Source organism: Cnephaeus nilssonii (assembly GCF_951640355.1).
Source record: "Cnephaeus nilssonii genome assembly, chromosome: 8".
Lineage (NCBI taxonomy): Eukaryota > Metazoa > Chordata > Mammalia > Chiroptera > Vespertilionidae > Cnephaeus > Cnephaeus nilssonii.
In genome coordinates this window covers 89,608,634-89,623,553 of record NC_137079.1, presented here as the reverse complement: position 1 = coordinate 89,623,553, position 14,920 = coordinate 89,608,634, and the positions used below count along the sequence as shown (strand labels likewise).

The 14,920-nt window shown below is 38.7% G+C and overlaps 1 protein-coding gene across 2 annotated transcripts in view; it reads right to left on the bottom strand.

Annotated features, from left to right (window-relative positions):
* RNASEH2B (ribonuclease H2 subunit B) overlaps positions 1-14,920 on the bottom strand; it is a 79,932-nt gene that overhangs the window by 9,236 nt on the left and 55,776 nt on the right. For both annotated transcript variants that reach the window (XM_079779128.1, XM_079779129.1), the window contains exons 6-9: positions 14,545-14,609; positions 12,686-12,791; positions 2,489-2,570; positions 760-802 (exon numbers count right to left, since the gene is read on the bottom strand). In XM_079779128.1, the coding sequence (XP_079635254.1) occupies positions 760-802; positions 2,489-2,570; positions 12,686-12,791; positions 14,545-14,609 (296 nt within the window). The remainder of the gene's footprint in view (positions 1-759; positions 803-2,488; positions 2,571-12,685; positions 12,792-14,544; positions 14,610-14,920) is intronic.

Below are 14,920 nucleotides of genomic sequence, written 5' to 3'. Positions count from 1 at the left end.
CTTTTTTGCATTGAATTGTGACTGGTGATGAAAAGTGGATTTATTTTGAGAATCCCAAGCGCACAAAATCATGGGTTAATCCAGATCAACCATCAACATTGACTGCAAGGCCAAATTGCTTCAGAAAGAAGACAATGCTCTGTGTTTGGTGGGATCAGGAAGGTGTGGTGTATTATGAGCTTCTAAAACCAGGTGAAACCGTTAATACTGATTGCTACCAACAACAAATAATCAATTTGAACCACACTTAGATTGTGAAACGACCAGAATGTGCCAGAAGACACGGCAAAGTAATTTTGCTTCATGATAATGCACCATCACACATTTCAAAACCAGTTAAAGACACTTAAAAGATCTTGCCTGGGAAGTATTAACCCACCCGCTGTATTCACCAGACCATGCTCCTTCAGATTACCACTTGTTCTGATCGATGGCACACACACTTTCTGAGCAGTACTTCAAAATGTACGAAGAAGTGGAAAATTGGGTCTCTGAATGGTTTGCCTCAAAACAAGAAAAGTTCTATTGGGACAGGATCTACAAATTACCTGAAAGATGGGGGAAATGTGTAGCTAGCGATGGACATTACTTTGAATAAAGCACTTTTGATGTTTCTCTTGCAATTATCATGGTTTTTTTTATTACAAATTCTGCATTATTAACCGGTACACGTGGTATACTACAGCAAACTAAATGTTATGTGGGAAAAGTATAACATTTTTCCAAGTTCTCCAAGAGATCTTAGTCACAGCTTCTTACCTTTGATGGAGGTTTTGGCAACGAAGCTGAATATTCTGGAAGCCTACAGAGTGAAAAATAAGATTTCTAGTCTTGGTTTTTCATAGACAAGCAAACAGAAAAGCTGGGCCTATTTAAGATTCAGTAAGTCTTCTTTCTTCTAACAGCTTCACCTCTATATACTTTAATGTATAATCATTGCAGTGTAAAAAATGAAATTTATATAAATGAATAAATCTTCGCCCTAGCTGGTTTGGCCCAGTGAATAGAGCATTGGCCTGCAGACTGGAAGGTCCCGGGTTCGATTCCAACCAAGGGCAAGTATCACGGTTGCAGGCTCTTCCCTGGCCCAGGCCCTGGTCAAGGCACATGCGGGAGGCAATCAATGTGTTTCTCTCACATCGATATTTTTCTCTGTCTTTCCCTCTCTCCTCCACTCTATCTAAAAACCAATGGAAAAATATCCTTGGGTGAGGATTAAAAAATAAATAAATAAATAAATAAATAATAAATTACAAAATTTAAATCAATCAATAAATCTTCATTTCACTGATTCCTTGTATTGGAATTGTCTGAACTAAAAAATAAAATTAGAACCCACTTGTTGAAATCAAATTGCTTTTCTTTAGCCTCCATAAATTTGCATTTTTGGCATTATAGTATTTCTTCTTCATAAATAATGAATCTAGCACATACTTAAAAGTTAAAATTATATTAACTGTTGACAAAAAGCCACACAAAATTTACCTTTTTTCCACCAGAGAGAAGTTTAATTGACATATCTTTCTCCCTAATCTTTAACTTAAGCTTAAAAATTTTAGTTGAAAGAAAGGAATGTGAAATATAATGGAGTACAAAGACATAAGGTATCTAACTAGATAAGGAGCGACTAAGTAATCTAGGGAAATATTAAACAGAAGGATATGGTTATCAATTTAAAGCAGGCTTTCAACACATTTTAACCAGCACAAAAAACAATTTCTGCTAGTTGTTTTTTAAAGTAGGACCTATGTAATTTGCTAAAAACAGCAACTATATCTATTAAAAAGTCATTTTATCTTCATGTATTGGAGGAAAACATAATTAATTATAGGGATGAGAAAGTACATTAACTCATCACACACATGAAATCTGAAAAACAGTTACCTAAATCTAGAAAAAAAACCATTTTTTTTTTAAAGGTAAAGTCTTATATTATAAAGGAACACAAATGAAGTCATTCTTAAACCCTTCTGTCCTTAAAGACACAAGACTCTACTTTTTCCTTTTCTGGATTCCAAGTGCTGGGTGTAATAAAGTTACTCAGTGAACATCTTATTTTTTAGTTCAGACAATTCCAATTTCAACATCTAATGAAAATGGTACAAATCTTTAATGTAACTTTCAAAAATATTCTACACACCACCTATTTTCTTTGCCACTTTTATTTCTATTAAAATGATCAAAAGAACCAAATTTATGAAGTCTAAGGGGGGATAAAATTGTAACATAGTTCACTGTCTAAAATCACACCAACCCATAATTCCAATCCTAACACAAGTTCTCCCAATTAGTATCCACTAAATCAATTCATTTTAATCAAGGAATGTCCACTAAAAATCAATTCCAAACCATAGAGTTTATGACATAATTCTAGAATAATCTCTTATCGGAAACAGTGATATGATAAGCCATAAAGAAATAATATTTCTGGAACACCAAGAAGTGAAAAGGTACTTCTTAATTATGACTGAAGATGAACAATACTCACTTTAAATATTTAGAGAGGTCATCACTTAATTCTTTAATGATGTAATCAGATATCAGGCCATGGGCATAACGAACATAGTCCTCTGAAAGAAACAGAAGAGTAAAAAAAAATTATAGTAATAATTATGAAAGATTTAAAGTCAAATTGACCAGAGTTCAAATTCTGACTTTATCAGGCCTTAAAAACTCAAGCTTCTCACCCGTTTCTTCATGTGTAAAATGGGGATGATAATGTATATCTGTCAGAGTAGTGAGGTGATATGATGGATGAAGATGTAAGATATCCAAGATCATGTAATATAAGTACAACACAGTAGATGTCTACTAAATGACAGATAAAACCCAAATTCCAGGTTGTTTTCTTAGTTGAAGCCCTTGAATACAAATAAAGTTAAAAAATCAGCTATAACAATATGAAATATAGTTAGCTCTTTGAAAAAGACTAATTGTTTCTCTAGGTCTGTTTCAATATAGAATAAATGTAATTATTGAACAGTAATGAGTATGCTCATTTAACTAATAAGCTTTATAAGAGTCCTAAACATTATATTATACTAGAGGCCTGGTACACAAAATTCATGCATGGGGGTTGGGGGGGGTGGGGGTGGGGGTGGGGGTGGGTGTATGTGTGTGTCCCTCAGCCCAGCCTGCACCCTCTCCAATCTGGGACCCCTCAAGGGATGTCTGACTGCCCATGTAGTCAGACATCCCTCTTACAATCCAGGACTGCTGGCTCCCAACCGCTCACCTGCCTGCCTACCTGATTGCCCCTAACCGCTTCTGCCTGCCAGCCTGATTGACACCTAACTGCTCCCATGCCAGCCTGATCAACGCCTAACTGCTCCCCTGCCAGCCTGATTGCCCCTAACCACTTCTGCCTGCCAGCCTGATCAACGTCTAACTGCTCCCCTGTCAGCCTGATCAACGCCTAACTGCTCCCCTGCCAGCCTGATTGCCCCTAACTGCCCTCCCCTACACACCTGGTCCCTCCCAACTGCCCTCCCCTGCAGGCCTGGTCCCCCCCAACTGCCCTCCCCTGATGGCCATCTTGTAGCGGCCATCTTATGTCCACATGGGGGTGGCCATCTTGTGTGTTGGAGTGATGGTCAATTTGCATATTACCTCTTTATTATACACTGAATGGTCAGATTATTATGATCTCTAAACGCATAATAATCTGGCCACTCAGTGTGTGGTGTGTGTTAGAGGCCCAGTGCATGAATTTGTGCATGGGTGCGGTCCGGCCAGCCTGGCCAGGGGGAGGGGGCATGGGTGGTTGGCCGCCCTGCCTGCTGGTCAAACTCCTGGTCGAGGGGACAATTTGCATATTAGCCTTTTATTATATAGGATATTCACTGAGTGGCCAGATTATTATGCGTTCAGAGATCATAATAATCTGGCCGCTCAGTATATAGGATATTCTTCCAAATTAATAAAATGCAGAAAACAAAAAACAAAACAAAACTAAACTCAGCAGAGTATATAATCATTGATTTTAAAGCATCTGGATCCTTGGTACTGAGTGTTAATTAAATGCAGTTACATAAGACAATAAAATCTGTTTTAAAGCCTTGTTCCTTAATTCAGTATTTTATACAAGGGAGAATCAAATTTAATCATAAGATGGGATAATCACATCGGGATATAAATTATCTATATCCCAGGTTTGTTGCTAAGACATTTATTAGCTTCTTATTTTCTTTCTCTTCTACCTTCAAGTTAAGGTAATAATTTGCCTCAGTATTTTGTTAGAAAGTGTCTGCTTCTTAGATCACCTGATCTCAAAAAGTCTTCAGTAAGAGATTTTTACTGCTAATGTAGAAATGGAACCCTTCTCAAAATGTGCTCATGGTTCTGAGCTAGCAATTATCCAATGAATCATGAATGGACAAAACAATTTTAAGAATGTCATCATATCCTTTGTTTGCTTCTTTTGGTAGCATATCAAGCTAAAGATCTTGAAAAAGGAACTAGCATAAAGAGTGGCTGGGACACTAAATTGCAATATATTCTTATATTTACTAGCAGAGATTAGTAAAAACACTGGACTGGGAGCAGACGACCTGGCCTCCTAGCCAGGATGGTGACCTGGAATAGTCATCCACTTTTCTGAGACTACAAATTCTCATTTTGTATTTATTTATTTTTTTAAATCTTTATTGTTGAAAGTATTACATATGTTCCCTTTCTCTCCCATTGACCCCCTCCACCACACCCACCCCAGGCCCTCACCACCCCACTGTCTGCATCCATGGGTTATGCATATATGCATACAAGGTCTTTGGGTGATTACCTCCTACCCACCCACCCTCCCTGCCTTCTCTCTGAGATTCCATACTCATGCTTCCATGTCTCTAGATCCACTCAGTTCATCAGTTTATTTTGTTAGATTCATATATAAATAAGATCATGTGATACTTGCCTTTCTCTGACTTATTTCACTTAGCATGATGCTCTCCAGGTCCCTCCATGCAGTCTTAACCCTACCAGACCTGAGGCCCTGAACCTAACTGTCCCCTATACCTGGGCTCCTTGAGCATTAAAGAGAAAAAATCAACATGATATAGAAAAATGTTAGTTACATGCAAACAAGTGGTTAGAATAAGATGGAACTTGGGAGACATTGTAGAAAATAGGTCTACCTTTCATCTAGCGCCAATATTCCACCTTTGTGTGCCAATCCAGCCAGCAGGATGAGCCTTGTTTCACACAGAGGTACTTCTTGCAAAGTGAGCACCAGATGTTGCTCTTCACCTTCTTGCATGGATTGTCTTTGTAAGACACTCCAGGATTTTGCTTGTTGTACCTGGAGTGCTTTTCCATGCACACAACACAGATATGATTAGATGATGTCCCAGGGGGAATCTCTGGAAAATGATTGCCTGGGGTCATCCGTTGAGGGCAGGGTTCCTTTTGTGGGTGGCGGTGGGCTGATGTCCTGTATCCACCAATAAGTTGCAGGCACAGTTTCTGAATATATCTGGTGAAATAAACTGGCTTTTTTGAAGCAGCTTGCTGCTTTGAAGCATACAAGATATAAGAATTATAACTGGCCTACATAAAAAATTTTATGAAAAGCCGCCGGGGCCAGCGGTAATGACAACGAGACCAGTGAAGGCGGGTCATCTGGTCATTTTTGTCACAGCCACCCATATATTTATGATAGTCCTTCACCAGCTGTGGCATCTGTATTTCTTGCACACTGCCATCTTTATTTCTTCTGTTTATTACTACATTTTGAGGTGGATCGTGGTAGTTTGAAATAAATGTGATGGGCTTTCTATCCTGCCAAACTAAACATGTTACACTTTCTTGACATAGATAGCGACTGTCACCCCTAGCAAGTTTTTTTACACTTTTCAGCGACTTAGGAAACTGCTTCCTGTTTTGCTGCAGGGTTCCCACAATTCCTGTAATTCTGACAGTGCATATTTAGCAAGGGTTACAGAGTTGTAGAACCGGTCCATGACAAGCACATGAGATTTATTTTCCATTGCACATGAGGTCAGAAGACGAATGACTGTATTTCCTACTGTGCACAAGTCTCTTATAGGCACTGGTGCAGCACCAGTGTAGATTTCTGCATTCAAAATGTAGCCAGTCTCACCTTCACAGAGAAGGAAAGACTTGATGCCCCACTTTGTGGGTTTATCCTTGATATACTGCTTGATGGCCAAGCGGTTTTTTGTTGGGATCATCCCCTCATCTAGGCTCAAATGTTGCTTTGGCAGATAGAAGTGGAGAAACTTGGGGAGCAGACTTTCCAAGAAAGGCCTAACTTTATATATTTTATCTGTCTTATCGATATCTGTGTCTTCCTCATCAATTATGTGTAAAAAACTCCAAAGGGCCAAGAATCTGTCTCGAGTCATAACATTTCGAAATCCGGGAGTAACCCCAACAAAGTCTGAGCCCTCATTTGTCCAATAATCCCGATAGCTGGGCTTTATACATAAGTATTCCATATAGATCCTCAGTCCAAGAAAAGCCTTCATTTCTTCCACTGTGGCATCCTTGAAATTTTTGGCATTATAGGAGTTGGGCTTTGCTATATGCAATTGGTGGGCCTGGAGGTTGGTTTTCTCTGTCAAATTTTGCCAGAAAGTATCATCCAAAAACAAGGATAAAAAGTCAATCGATTCACTCTCCTCTGTGATAGATCCAGGAATGTCCACTGAGCCTTTTCCATCCTCATTGAAATTCAGATCTGTATTTGGTGATACAAAATTCCTTGTCCAACCTTCATCACCACCTAGATCTCCCCCATCAGCTGTTTGAGGGACACGCCCCCCTTCTCTTACTATCGATCTAGCTCTAGATCTATAAGGTTCAAGATTCTCCTCATCACTCGAGCTCTCACTGTCTGTGTCACTTGAACTGGAAACGTATTCTTGATGAAATTCTCACTCCTCAAGAGTCTGAATCAACCAAAGTATCGATCACCTGTTGGACTGTGATAAGCCTAGACCTACTTCGCTTTCCTGTTGAAGTGCTTGGTTCACCAGCTGCTCGTTTCATTGTGAATTTTCAGAATTTTTTCACGTCAAACCACACAAAGTCAATTCAAACACATGGGGGCAGACATTTGCAACGGCTAACCATGGTTTGACCACAATTGGTTGGTTATTTTTAGTTTGTGACACATATTTTTCATGTACTAGGCAAAGTACCAAAAATTAGGTACAGCGGTATAGCGGCAGATTCGGAAATTACCGAAAAATCGGTACAGCGGTCTAGTAGGGTTAAAGGGTAAGCGATTCTTCTTTTTTACTGTTACATAGTATTCCATGTTATAAATGTACCACAGTTTTTTATCTAATCATCTACTGATGAGCATTGGGCTGCCTCCAGATCTTAGCTATTGTAAATTGTGCTGCTATGAACGTACGGGTGCACATATTCTTTCTGATTGGTGTTTCTGATTTCTTAGGATATATTCCTAGAAGTGGGATCACTGGATCAAATGGCAGTTCCATTATTTAAGTTTTTGAGGAAACTCCATACAGTTTTTCATAAGGGCTGCACCAGTCTGCATTCCCACCAGCAGTGTACTAGGATTCCCTTTTCTCCACATCCTTGCCAACACTTGTCATTTGTTGATTTGTTGATGGCAGTCATTCTGACAGGTGTGAGGTGATACCTCATTGTCATTTTAATTTGCATCTCTCTGATTATCAGTGAACTTTGAACATTTTTTCATGTCTGTTGGCCATCTGTATGTCCCCTTTGGAGAAATGTCTATTTAGGTCGTTTGCCCATTTTTTAATTGAATTGTTTGTCTTCCTTCTGTTAAGTTGCATGTCTTCCTTATATATTTTGGATATTAACCCTTTATCAGGCCTATCATTGCCAAATACATTCTCCCATACAGTGGGCTCCCTTTTCATTTTGTTGACTGCCAGAAGCCAATTCCAGCATGTCAGCAGCATTGAATCATCTAGGATGGCTGAGGGCATCTCCTCCAAACCTGAATAGGATTAATTGCTTGCTGCCAGACAGCTCAGGGCATTTTATTGCTTCCTGTTGGCCGAACACCTGAACAGCTGTAGGCTATTCCCCAAACTGACAATGCTTCTGTACCCTTTGAAACCTTACCCTTTGAAGTGTATTATCTCCACCTTGCCTTAGGACAGTGGTCGGCAAACTGCGGCTCTCGAGACGTGGTTTGCCGCTCTGTTGACTAATGAGTTTGTCAACCACTGCCTTAGGACAAATTGTGTTAATAAATAGCACGGGGTCCTTAGACAAGGGGTAGTCTTCAGTTCCTTTAGCTGAAGATCCTCTGACTCCCAATGCCTTTCAAAATTATCTTTCGTCATTGGACTCCTTGAATCTACGCACTGGCCCCTTTCTCCAGATTGCTGAACCCTTTGTAAGGCTGGGACAAGAACCCCGGCAGTTGATGGTTTATTTTGCTGTGCAGAAGCTTTTTATTTTGATGTAGTCCCTTTTGTTTATTTTCTTAGTTTCCTTTGCCCTAAGAACAGTGGTTCCCAATGTGGGGCACACACCCCACAGGGGGCAATTTGATTTTTAAGGGCGGCAATTCGAGAATGAGTTATTAACAGTGAATTTTTTGCATTTCTTATGGTTCTAGGGGCCTCATATACAGTATATGAATACATATTGTGTCATATTTATGCATTTCAGTTCTCTATTATATGTTTTGAAACTTTATTTGCTATTTTTTCATATCACTTCATACTGTTATTTTTTTTTAAACAATTTCTAGGTGATATCTTCATCAGTATTTCAACTGTCCTTTTGTTCTTTTATTTTTCTCTTTCCTGGATGCCATATTCTCTGGAAGCTTGTTTAGACCAAGTTTATGGCCTTTTAGGCTTCCTCCACCACATGAAGAGGAGTTCACTTTTTGAATAATAAGAATTATATGTCACAGGGGGCATCAGGATTTTAGAGATGCTTAGGTGGGGCATGGCCAAAAAAAGGTTGGGAACCACTGCCCTAGGAGATGTATTCGTAAACGTACTGCTACGAGAAATGTCTGAGATTTTGCTGCCTATGGTTTCTTCTAGGATTTTTATGGTTTCCTGACTTACATTTAGGTATTTTATCCATTTTGAGTTTATTATTGTGTATGGTGTAAGTTGATGGTCTAGTTTCTTTCTTTTTTTTTTTTTTTGCTTTTACCTAATTTTCCCAACACCATTTATTGAAGAGATTGTCTTTCCTCCATTGTATAATCTTATCTTCTTTGTCAAATATTAATTGAGCATGATGGCCTGGGTTGATTTCTGGGATCTCTGTTCTGTTCCATTTATCTATATGCCTATTCTTGTGCCAGTACCAGGCAGTTTTGATTATGGTGGCTGTGTAGTATAACTTGATATCTGGTATTGTGATTCCTCCAACTCTGTTCTTCTTTCTCAAGACTGCTGTAGCTATGGGGTTCTCTTTTGGTTTCATATAAATTTTTGGAGTATTTGTTCCAGATCTGTGAAATATGTCGTTAGTATTTTAATAGGGGTTGCATTGAATCTGTAGATTGCCTTTGGTAGTATAGACATTTTAATGATGTTGATTCTACCAATCCATGAACACAGTATACTACTCAACTTGTTTATATCTTCTTCTATCTCTTTTTCAATGTCCTGCAGTTTTCCGAGTACAAGTCTTTTACCTCCTTGGTTAAGTTTATTCCTTAGTATCTTAATTTTTTTTTGTGGCAATGGTAAATGGGATTTTTGTTTGTTTGTTTCTCTTTCTGAGAATTCATTATTGGTGTATAAAAAAGCTATCCATTTTTGGGTATTGATTTTGTATCTTGCTACATTAGCAAATTCATTTATTAAATCTAGTAGTTTTTTTGTGGAGTCTTTAGAGTTTTCTATGTACAATATCATATCATCTGTGAATAATGAGAGTTTGCTTCTTCCTTTCGAATTTGGATGTCTTTTATTTCTTCTTCTTGTCTGATCGCTGTGGCTAGTACTTCCAGTACTATGTTGAATAAGAGTGGTAAAAGCAGATATCCCTGTCTTGTTCCTATTCTTAGGGGAAATGGTTTTAGTTTTTGCCCACTGAGTATGATGTTTGCTATAAGTTTGTCATATATGGCCTTTATCATGTTGAAATATGCTCCCTTTATTCCCACTTTGCTGAGAATTTTTATCAAAAATAGTGTTGGATTTTGTCAAATGCTTTTTCTGCATTGATTGATATGATCATGTGATTTTTGTCTTTCAATCTGTTTATGTGATGTATCATGTTTATTGATTTGTGAATATTGTACCAGCCTTGCATCCTTGGAATAAATCACACTTGGTCACAGTTATGATCTTTTTAATATATTGCTGGATCCGATTTACTAATACTTTGTTGATATCTCTATTTCATTTATCTTTTCTTCTGGATAATTCTTTGGTTCTTTTATTTGGGGGTTGTTTCTTTGTCTCTTCATTATTGCTGCCTGTTTGGGTTTTTGATTATGTATTAGATAGATCTGCTACGCCTCTCAATCTCTAGTGCAGAATAGTGTCAAATGCTATTTCTGACTAATCAGATCAGGCAAAGACTCAAAGACTCCAGAGATGGCCTCTGCCTACAGACTTATAGGATTTTGTCTTGAATAGCCCTCAGGCAATTGTCCACAGGTGTGGTGAAAGTTTTTTTCAACAGGGTAGGGCAATTGCTTCTGCCTGGAGGCTAATTGCTATTTTTAGTCTTTTAATGGGCCTCAGATATCCTGTTGTTTTCCAATAGAATGGGTCAACCATCTTCCCCCACAGGTAAAACCGCTTAGATAGCAATTGTCTTCATGAGAAAGATGACCTCCGCAATGCGAGGGAATGACTCAGCACAGGAAACCAGGGTGTCTGCCTTCTGGTTTCTAACCACAGAGCCCCCAATCCTGGCTTCTTCTCACACAGCTCCAGTCCACATGTCCTCCCTCTGCCAAAGTACAAGGTGAGTGGCTCCAGAGGGAATTTTGTGTTGGCCCTTTAAGAGGGTGCTTGCATTTCTATCCATCTCTCCCTGGTAGACAGCAATCCCGCTGCTTTTCACAACCAGATGTTATGTGGGTACCCTTCTCAGTTCTGGTGCTCTCTGCTGGAAGGCCCAGCTTGGGGATTAGACTCTAGAGTTCTCAGTGGCAACCCTGCACAGCTGAGATATCTCATGTGGAAGCCCGGGACTTCATTGTGGGAGCCCAGCCAGCCCTTTTGCGCCTCCATCCCTCCTACCAGTCTCTATGCGGTCTCCACTTTCTATGCTTGGTTTTCAGGGTTCTCTCCAGTGAGTCTTCAGTTGATTATTCAGGAAGTATTTCTGTATTTTAGTTGTAATTCCACCTTGGTCCTGGGAGCATGTCTGTGCAACATCCACTTACTCCACCAACATTTTTAATCATCCAATTTTTCATTTTTTAAAATGACATCTGCCTAAATAACCTCTAACATCGTTTCTCGTACTTAAAAAAAAAATACTATGGTTTTATCCATCTATCCATCCACTTATCTGTTAAAACCTTTCCTTTTGTTAAAACCAACCAAAGAACCTGATGGCAGCTGGTATAGTGAGGGTGCTGTCCACCACTCCCAGAATGGCTGGAGCCAGCTATCATCTGTCTGTGCTAGGTGTTCAAGGCATATTTCTGCAAATCAAAGACTGCCTCAATTATGATAAATCACAAACAGGGCACTGTTCCTAATTTTTACTTTTTATATATATATATATATTTTATTGATTTTTTACAGAGAGGAAGGGAGAGGGATAGAGAGTTAGAAACATCAATGAGAGAGAAACACCGATCAGCTGCCTCCTGCACACCCCCTACTGGGGATGTACCTGCAACCAAGGTACATGCCCCTGACCGGAATCGAACCTGGGACCTTTCAGTCCGCAGGCTGACGCTCTATCCACTGAACCAAACCGGTCAGGGCTAATTTTTACTTTTTAATGACTAAAGTCAGGTGTTTCACAATTGTATACCCAGAACAGGAGAACACTGAGCTGAAGGTTGAAGTCAGAATAATTTCTGCCCCGCCATTTGAGAACGTTAATTGCATCATATAGCTGTTTTTATTCAATAAGTAAGAGAATACTACACTAGAAAAAGCAAAATAATGCACTTCAATAACCCCAAAGAATAAAAAATTGCTAAATGAATCAATTTTTATCTAAAATTGAAGTACTGAGACCTAATGTAGGACAAATGCTTCTGTAGAGAAAGATGCGAACAGATGCAGCTCGCTAGACAGCCTGTACCACACAAATAATACAACAAGAAGCTTGAGTGTGGGCTTAGGACTAAACCAGCTCCTTAGTAGCTTAGCTTCACCATTTTACCAGCAATGCAACTTTGGACAGAGCCTCAAGAATGAGACTTATTGGAGTCAGGTGAGATAATGTGTATACACTGGCAACTTAGCAAAAGGCTTGGCATATGATACACTCTCAGTAAATGAAAGGCAGAGCTGTTAGGGTTGTTATTATTAGTGCAAAATAAATATTTGCTGAATGAATGATTTAAAAGTATCAATTAGTGACAGACGTGACTTATGGTAGAAACATTACGTGGTTCTGAAATAAAATGCACACCTGTCACAAGATGAGAAGACATGGTAAGAATGTAAAGCTTCTGAAACATTAAGATTTTAAAATCATAAGGTAGGCATTTATAACATAAGCAACAAACTCCAGATAAGAATACTTTCTGATAAGTCTATTTACTTACCTTCTCTGTCACTGGAAATCTGGAGACCGGAGAAAAATGCAGTTGATTGTACCCGGGCACCGACATTTATGTTATTGGTTTTTAATGCTGCCACAGTCTGATTAACCTATGAAATAACCAAAAGGGGAATATTAGGGTATTTTGAACTAACTCCAGAAATCTACAACTTTCCAGATAAGTATTCAATCCATTTAAGATCCAGGAAGAAATATTTCTTCAGGAGATATCAGAAGATGAGAGAGACAGCTGCATATTTGGAGAAGGGTTGAGCAGCAGCCATAGCATTTCAGGATGATCTCTATATACTTCTTAAGGGCTACACAATAGAGAGCACTGACTCTGGAACCCGGCTGCTCGCTTGGTTTGCTCTGTGACCATGGGCTAATTACTTAACCTCTCAGTAAAATGGGGATAAAAACAGTATCTACCTCATAGGATTGTTATAAAGATTAAATGAGTTAATATACAGGGTGGGGCAAAAGTACATTTACAGTTGTTCGTATGGAAAAAAATACAAGTTAATAAATAATAATACAAGAATAAACCCTGCTTCACATACTCACAACTGCAAACTTACTTTTGCCCCCACCCTGTATGTAAGGGCCCTTAGATCAGAACCTGGCATAAAGTTTATATGTAATGATTTTCTAAACAAAGTAAATAATGTAAATTTCCCAAATCCTAGGAATTTAAGAAAGGAAACATAATAAATATAAATTTCACTTTGCTATTCATGTCATTATTATTTGTTAAGAGCAAAAACTAAATGTCAAGATTCTGTTCAGTACTTGCACTCATTCTTCACTAATAGTAGACTATTACTAAAGTGAATGAAAGGTGAAACATAGAGGCACCTTTAAAATTTTTTCACTACGCTGTACAGGAGGAGCCTACTTAATTTTACTTTTATAGGTTCATTTCCATGCTCCCAGGCTCCTAATATGTCCAGTAACATATGACACACAAACAGGTTTTTCACAAGATGGAAGACAGTAGATGAGAATCCTAGGAATCAGTACTGTAACTACAGGTATCACTGACTTGCAAAAACTCTCAGCAACAGATATCCTCTGGTAAGATTCTTAAGCAATGTCAAAGTACACTGCATCCTTAGACTAATGGGTTTCAAAGTATTGTTTTGTGTTGTTGTCTTTTTAGCCACAACCCACAGTAAGAAATACACAGCAACCCAATACTGAAACACATATATAAATATGTTTCATAGAGCCATACTTAATACTTGCCCTTACTTTATTAAATTTTAACACATCCTATCTATCCTATCCCATTCCAATACTGATTGTGATTTACTAAATCAATTTGGAAACACTACCAGACCTGACATGCAGTCGGTCTACTTCTTAGGATCACTAAGTACGAAGGGTGCCTGGAAGATGACTCTTCTTCAGCATCCAGATACAGAGTGGGACACACGTCCTCTAAGCCTGAATCCAGTCGGCCTCAGGCCCCTGCCTGGCTGCTGTGAGCAACACCCACCTCTGAGACAACTCAGAGGACCAACCACAGCAAATGCACATCAGGCCCGGTATAGTCTAGCTTGGAAGATTCAAATCTACACCAACAAAGAGCAAGAACTTCTTTCATTCAGTGGTGAAGATCATGGGAAAATGGGGATGCAGATCAAAACAAAACAAAAAAACAAAACCATCTAGCAAACTCCAGAGACATGAGTTAGGATGAAAAGTAAAAGATTTCTTCTCATATTGGATATCCTTAGACAGTTTTCCTGTCTTAGTTGGAAATACAAGATAGTCTTTGGTTTACGACTTACCACATTCTCTAGTTTTAAAAAGGTGTACTGAATTCTTTCTGCCATAGGCACTGGAGAGGTACTATACCTTTTTTTCCAGCCACTTTAATGTCTTCTCTTTGCTGTACTTGTAATATTTCTTTTTGCCCATTTCTGGATTAAATTAAAAGAAAAAAAAAGAAGACTGAGCATAGTAGATTAAAGAGAAATAAAATGCATAAGGTTATATCATATACAACAGGGGTGGGGAACATCTGGCCCCAGGGCCATATAAGGCCTGCAAAATAATTTGGTCTGGGCCTGTCAAGGCATTAGGGGTGAGTTAATTAAATGTTTGACCAAACATAGCAGGCTAATTTTTAAGTTGATAATTTTGTATGGCCCACAAATGATGTTATAAATATACAAATGGCCCTTGGGAGAAAAAATGTTCCCCACTCCTGATGTTCAAGATAATTTTAAAA